The 7,183-nt window shown below is 44.8% G+C and overlaps 1 protein-coding gene across 1 annotated transcript in view; it reads right to left on the bottom strand.

The window, feature by feature from the left end:
• Window positions 1–946: 946 nt before the first annotated feature.
• RRP12 (ribosomal RNA processing 12 homolog) overlaps window positions 947–7,183 on the bottom strand; it is a 57,705-nt gene continuing 51,468 nt past the window's right edge. The window contains exons 30-34 of the mRNA XM_069754043.1: window positions 6,513–6,562; window positions 5,918–5,993; window positions 2,492–2,559; window positions 2,249–2,331; window positions 947–1,595 (exon numbers count right to left, since the gene is read on the bottom strand). Coding sequence (XP_069610144.1) covers window positions 1,496–1,595; window positions 2,249–2,331; window positions 2,492–2,559; window positions 5,918–5,993; window positions 6,513–6,562 — 377 coding nt within the window. The 3' untranslated portion in view covers window positions 947–1,495. The remainder of the gene's footprint in view (window positions 1,596–2,248; window positions 2,332–2,491; window positions 2,560–5,917; window positions 5,994–6,512; window positions 6,563–7,183) is intronic.

Here is a 7,183-nt window from a genome sequence, read left to right as displayed (position 1 = left end):
CTCGCTCATTGCTAGTTATATTGTTTTTTTGTAATATGATTTTGGGGATGGAGGGGGTGAATTGAAACAAACATATTTAAACTATTTTTTTACTTTTCGCTTTTTATTTCCTCTACAGGACTTGGACCCGTGATCATTTGATTCCTTATACTAAATATTGCAATATACAAGAAAGTCCTATGAAAATCAGGCACAGGTTTGGTTTCATGGGAGGGGCAGGATCCTTTAAGCCAGAGGGCAATTTCACCGGCGCTGCACCACTTATATCACGCTGCTAGCTCCAATTGCTGCTGTGGCAGATGTCAGCTGTATAAGGGTATGTGTCCACTTTCAGGATGGCCGGCGGTATCGTCGGAGCGGCTTAGCCGCTCTGCGGTAAGCCCCGCCCCCTTTCTGGGACGCGATGATGCCGGATGTGTTCATAGCACACATCCGGGATCATCGCTCCCCACCATAGGGCCCTGTGCTATATCTTGCGGCGACATGCTGCGATCTGAAAAGACGCGCAGCATGTCCGGAGTCGCAGGGCCGCCGCGTGCGTGTTACCACGCATAGTGGAGACGGGATTTCATTCAATCCCCTCCACTATGCTGTAACATCTGGACGCTGCGTGTCTGACGCTGCGGCTCAATGCAGCGTCAAACACGCAGCGTTTACTGCACGTGGACACATACCCTTACACATCCTATGGTGCGGGTTCACCTCCTCTGTCCTCCCCCACTGTACAGCCACACTAGACTGCACTCTTCATAAATAGATAACTTAAGGTGGGCAGTGTCGTAGCAAATGAAAGTACGATCATTATATTACTACACATGAGAAATTTCATTTTTCGCACCAGATTTTACAACACTAAATGCATACATTGCAAATTAGATTTTAAGCCCGATGAGCCTGATGTACTTACTTTGTAAAGCCATGACAAAATAACTTTATAATCCAGACATTAAAATTAACATTTAATGAGTCCAGCGGTGGTCCAAGGGAAAACCCACAGGGGTCAGACTCCCATGATCATACATTTATCACCTATGCAGTGGATACACAATATACAACCCCTCTGTCATGGTTTTATGCAGAAAAGATTAAGATATTCAAGTGATAACCTGAATCCCCCCATTTTAGATAGACTGTCTATAAGCAGAGTGGTAATAGCTCATGTCACAGGTACTGCATATGGTTCCATTTCAGAACACATTGTACGTTTTCCAAGGTTTTATTCAACACAACAAACATCACAGTCTGATTAAATACAAGAGAACGCATCCCTTGGAAATAATGGAAGCAGCTTCACTTCTCATGGTTCCTGCTCCTCAGGGGAGAGACGCCGATGCTTCTTACATTTTCCTGAGTAGTTATCACCACTCAGTCTCATAACCTCCAACATAAATGGTCTGTCCATGGGCAGAAGTTGGGCACATGGGGCACCGGATCTGCTATTACAGGCAGTAGACGGCACAGTCCATGCAGCGCTGTGAAGATGAGTGCGGTAATCTCACGCTCTCCTAGAGTTTTTCTTTTTCTTCCCGCTCATGGCTCCTCTCTGTGCAGCTTTCACCAGTCCTTTGAATTGTCCTTGCATCTTCGCTTTTTTCCTGCAGAAAACAAAAACATCAGCGTTACAGCGACGCATACTTTATTATAACTGCATCCAGATCAGCTATAAAAACGTTAAACATTGGGACGGTCCGCATATAACGCTGCAAGTAAGCAGCTGCACAATCTGTGGAGCACGAAGCCGGCTGTCAGACACAGCCAGACTTCCCATGAGAAAAGGCAGCGATGCGTTTAGGACCTTATAGATGGCAAAAAGTGTGAAATAAAATAAAATTAATTTTGGGGGAGACCACACCTGTTTAAAACGTTAATAGCCACGTCCCGTAAAAAAAAAAAAAAAATTACTTCTACTGAAAGGAGGACAATTTAAAACATTTTTTGTCGCCCTTAAAAAAAAAAAAAAAAATTAAATAGGCGTAAAGAAATGGATCTAATTTTTTCCTACACACAGGGGGGGGGAAAAATTAGGGCCCTCGTATAATTCTAAAAAAAAAAGCCAAATTTACTTGAATATCTCAAAGCTCTTGAAACCAAATGTCCAATTGTCCGAAAAAGAAATGTGCCTATTTATGAATGGGTGTCAATGGCCAAGTTTTGAACAGGTTAAAATAGTCTCAGGATGACCTGTCAGCATGCTGGGACTTGTGGTTTTGCCAAATGTAAAGAGCCATTACATTGTGACATGTCTTACCTGCGGTTGAGCTTGGACTTGTTTAGGGGTATGTAGGCGTATGGGTCATGTTTGCCTTTTTGCGTTATGTCACCTTTTCCTTTCTGGAAAGACAAAAAAAAAAAAAAAAAGTGAGAACTATTACTCCCAACCTGAACACTGAGCAATGACCACAGAACTATAACGTTACAGTCAGCCGCTGAGCGTCGCTCATAAAGGGCCGAGGCGTTCACAACCATTAGCAGCTTTGTGTTCATGTTTTACCTTGGACTTGTAAGACACTCCGAACTCCGGTCTTTTGGAAACAGGTCTATGTATTCCCTTTCCTCCAGCTGTCACGAGAAAAAAAAACAGACATTACAATGGCTGACAATGAAATAAGATTGCACGACGACATTCGTGGCTGATAATTACATTAGATGCACCCGCTAGACCATAAACCTGTAATGTAATGAAGGTCGGGGGGCAGAGAATGTTAAATCCTGAATGACGCATCTATAGCAGGACTTGAGCTATAGGTGGGATCAGCAGAGCATGAAATTAAAGGTTTCCTGCAGTAAATGTATCCCGTCTAATGCCCACAATGGCAAGTCTTCCACATAACTGGCCTGCGATGTACGTCTGCCGGGAACTCAGGAGAAAATGTGAAAACTTAACCATCGAGAGAGGAGAAAAGAAGGCAATGGTGTCTATAATTGTAGTCTGCGACCTGTGACTGGCACACACTGTGAAGCTTCATCCCAGTAATGTCAGGAGCAGCGTGGAGCATAATTAAACGAAAAATCCTAATCCATCAGTCACACTGAGTCTGTGGCTGCCAGACCAGAGCCCTGCAAACCTCCTACCTGCTGCATCCTTGGACCAACTTATGAGACAAGTTGTTGGGGTCTCGGCAGGTAGGAGGTGGTTTCCAGGGTTCTGGCCTTGCAGCCACGGGACTTCAGATGTGGACGCTGGACCAGGGCCCTGCAAAAAGTCTTGCTAAATTCTATTTGGGATTTATGATTTTGCAACAAAAGCAGAACGGCAGGTTGCAGACCAATATGGTGGAAAGTATTGAAAGCCAACCTACGATCAGACAAGGAGAAATGGACACTGCAATCTTCTACGCTCCCACTGGTCACCATCAATAAGATAACGGTCACAAATGTGACTAGCTGGTACACGTCTGCATAGCATTTATTCATTTTTAATCCCAGCGAGCTGCGCTTTGCAAAATCAACTGGTTCAGTAGTGGCCCTCTGTATGGCAATGAGTCTGTATGGTGGAAGACTGCAACAACATGTCTACAAACTATGGCCACTGCCGGTGTTCAGATGCTCCGTGCACTAAGCCTCTCTTACACTGATACATTGTAACAAAACAGAACATGAAAAAAAAAAAAAAAAAAACGTACAATGAGTTTATATTTTGCTTAGAATTGTCTAGACTGGCGAAAAATGTAGCAAGTCCCCAGCTGTGAGAAGCATTAGGATTACAGGCAAGAAGACGTCAAGCAAAAGATTTGGGATCTGGCTAGAAGCAGAAATATTGATCTCTTCCTTCAGTGCTGTGGAACACGGTCTGCTCCAAATTTTTCAACAGAATGAATGACAAAGCCCGAGATCATGATTTAGAGAGTTTTAGAAATACTAGAAAGTTTCTTTTCAGACACAACGTCGCCCCAAATCATGGGTTGGGTCTGGTATTGCAACTCAGCCTTATGTCTCATGCACAGACTGGCCACAGGTCCCACAACAAAAGCATGACAACTCATTTCTAAAAGCAAGTCACACTCACGGCGGGAGACTGGCGGCCAGTCCGTGATCGGAGCAAGATCCATGGACGTCTGCATGTAGTCAATGGTGCTGAGCTGCAATACCATATGCATAATGTCTTCGGAAAGGAAGTACCGTATATGCTCGAGTATAAGCCGACCCGAGTATAAGCCGACCCCCCTAATTTTGCCACAAAAAACTGGGAAAACTTATTGACTCGAGTATAAGCCTAGGGTGGGAAATGTAGCAGCTACCGGTAAATGTCAAAAGTAAAAATAGATACCAATAAAAGTAAAATTAATTGAGACATCAGTAGGTTAAGTGTTTTTGAATATCCATATTGAATCAGGAGCCCCACATAATGCTCCATACAGTTCATTATTGCCCCATAGATGCTCCATATAAAGCTGTGCCCCATATACAATGCTCTGCACCGTTCATTATTGCCCCATAGCTGTGCCATATAGTGCTCTGCACCGTTCATTTTTGTCCCATAGCTGTGCCATATAGTGCTCTGCACCGTTCATTATTGCCCCATAGCTGTGCCATATAGTGCTCTGCACCGTTCATTATTGCCCCATAGCTGTGCCATATAGTGCTCTGCACCGTTCATTATTGTCCCATAGCTGTGCCATAGTGCTCTGCACCGTTCATTATTGTCCCATAGCTGTGCCATATAGTGCTCTGCGCCGTTCATTTTTGCCCCATAGATGTGCCATATAGTGCTCTGCACCGTTCATTTTTGTCCCATAGCTGTGCCATATAGTGCTCTGCACCGTTCATTATTGTCCCATAGCTGTGCCATATAGTGCTCTGCGCCGTTCATTTTTGTCCCATAGCTGTGCCATATAGTGCTCTGCACCGTTCATTATTGTCCCATAGCTGTGCCATATAGTGCTCTGCACCGTTCATTATTGTCCCATAGCTGTGCCATATAGTACTCTGCACCGTTCATTATTGTCCCATAGCTGTGCCATATAGTGCTCTGCACCGTTCATTATTGTCCCATAGCTGTGCCATATAGTGCTCTGCACCGTTCATTATTGCCCCATAGCTGTGCCATATAGTGCTCTGCACTGCTCATTATTGCCCCATAGCTGTGCCATATAGTGCTCTGCACCCTTCATTATTGCCTCATAGCTGTGCCATATAGTGCTCTGCACCGTTCATTATTGCCCCATAGATGTACCATAGAAAGCTCTGCCATTGCTGCTGCAATAAAAAAAAAAAAATGCCATACTCACCTTTCTTGCTTGCAGCTCCCAGCGTCTCTCTGCACTGACTGTTCAGGCAGAGGGCGGCGTGCACACTATATATGCGTCATCGCGCCCTCTGACCTGCACAGTCAGAGCGGAGAGACGCCGGGAAGATGGAGCGACGCCCGGCGTGTGGAACGGGGACAGGTGAATATGCGATACTTACCTGCTCCCGGCGTCCCGCTCCTTCCCCCGGACAGCTGTCTTCGGTGCCGCAGCCTCTTCCTCTATCAGCGGTCACCGGCACCGCTGATTAGAGAAATGAATATGCGGCTCCACCCCTATGGGAGCGAAGTTCATATTCATTTTTCTAATGAGCGGTCCCATGTGACCGCTGAAGATGGGAAGATCTGCAGCACCGAAGACCGTGGGACGGCAGGGGGAGCACCAGGATCACCGGGACTAGGTGAGTATGCCTCAGCGCCCTCTAGCCCTCACCCGCCAACCCTGCCACACACTGTGACTCGAGTATAAGCCGAGAGGGGCACTTTCAGCCCAAAAATTTGGGCTGAAAAATCTCGGCTTATACTCGAGTATATACGGTAGCCATGCTTTTCTAATGCCGGAACAAAACCCTTTACCTCAGTCCTAAAAACATCCTGCTGCATTTACACCCATGTCCCAGGAGACCGCAGACATCTTTCATATCTGTGCCCTTATTACTAGCTGTGCCTTACCTTTATATTGTGACGTCTTCTCTCCAGCCTCGTCATCATCGTTATCTTGCCGGAATCTCCTCTTCTGGGCTTTTTTCTGTAAAAAAAAAAAGTCAGCGAGTATTCCAGTATCCCCGGGGTATGATGAATCTCTGAGTATTGCAGTATATATGTAACAAGCGATAGAAAGATCATAGGTGAAGGGGTGTATACTGCAGAGGAAGAGCCACGGTTAATCTTTTTCAGATTATGCATAGTGTCGCCTCCTAGTGGACAGCAGCATAACACCCATGGTCCTGTGTCCCCCAATGAGGCGACAGAGTAATAAACATTTTGTATTGCTGCGTCCATAAAGGTCCAATACATAGAAATATAAAAATAAATCAACCCATAAAGTAACCACCAAAAAGAGAAATAAAATATGAAATGGAAGAATTGTTGTTTTGCAACTGCTGGGAGCTTAATTTTGCATTTGTTGGTGTTCACTGTACAATACTATCTGGTTTTCTACTGTTTTTGTTTACATGGCTCATATAAAAGCAGGACACATGATGGACTGGCACAAGGACATATCATTATGTACGGCCACCATAACATAACTGAACACAGAACTTACAGTGCGTAGTCCGACTTCTTGCATTAGATCTGCCATCTCTTCATCCACACCTGTCAATTAAGGTAAAAGACTTTTTTGAGACATGGAGGGAGGAGTGGGGATGCAGCTGCAGGATCCCCCAGGGTGTGGTACTCTGTGCTGTGACAAGGCACGATGTTATCTGATGGCACAGGTCTGTCATCTCAGCAGAAATAGAGAATAGACATGTGTATATCCAAGGATCAGCAGAGTAAAGGGAAAAACACCCCCAATAGAATATTCATCACATTTAATATCTGCTGTGTACTACTACTAAATTAACCTTAATTCTTTGCATTGTAATAATTACTATGTCACCCCAAGAAAATACATTTGGGCAGTTTTTTTTTTAGTATTGCAATGTGACCAGACTTGGAAATTCGTCTCTTGCTTGGGGAGATTTCTGCATGTAATGATTGGCAGTTCAGCTCTTACAGACCATCTGCCCATTCTGATCCATAGACAACTATGACATCCATATACCTTCATGGGTCAAATTGGTACGCTTTCGTATTCATGGGACAATGCCTTAAACCTAGGACCCAGGAGCCCTGCTTTGCCTTGCAGACACCGGTGGATCATGCTATTGCTGCGTCCTATAAAAGCAATGGTAATGACCATTTTTCTATTCACTGCATAGCCCTTGCTGCGTG

Source organism: Ranitomeya imitator, chromosome 2, assembly GCF_032444005.1.
Source record: "Ranitomeya imitator isolate aRanImi1 chromosome 2, aRanImi1.pri, whole genome shotgun sequence".
Lineage (NCBI taxonomy): Eukaryota > Metazoa > Chordata > Amphibia > Anura > Dendrobatidae > Ranitomeya > Ranitomeya imitator.
This window is presented reverse-complemented; position numbering and strand designations above follow the sequence as displayed.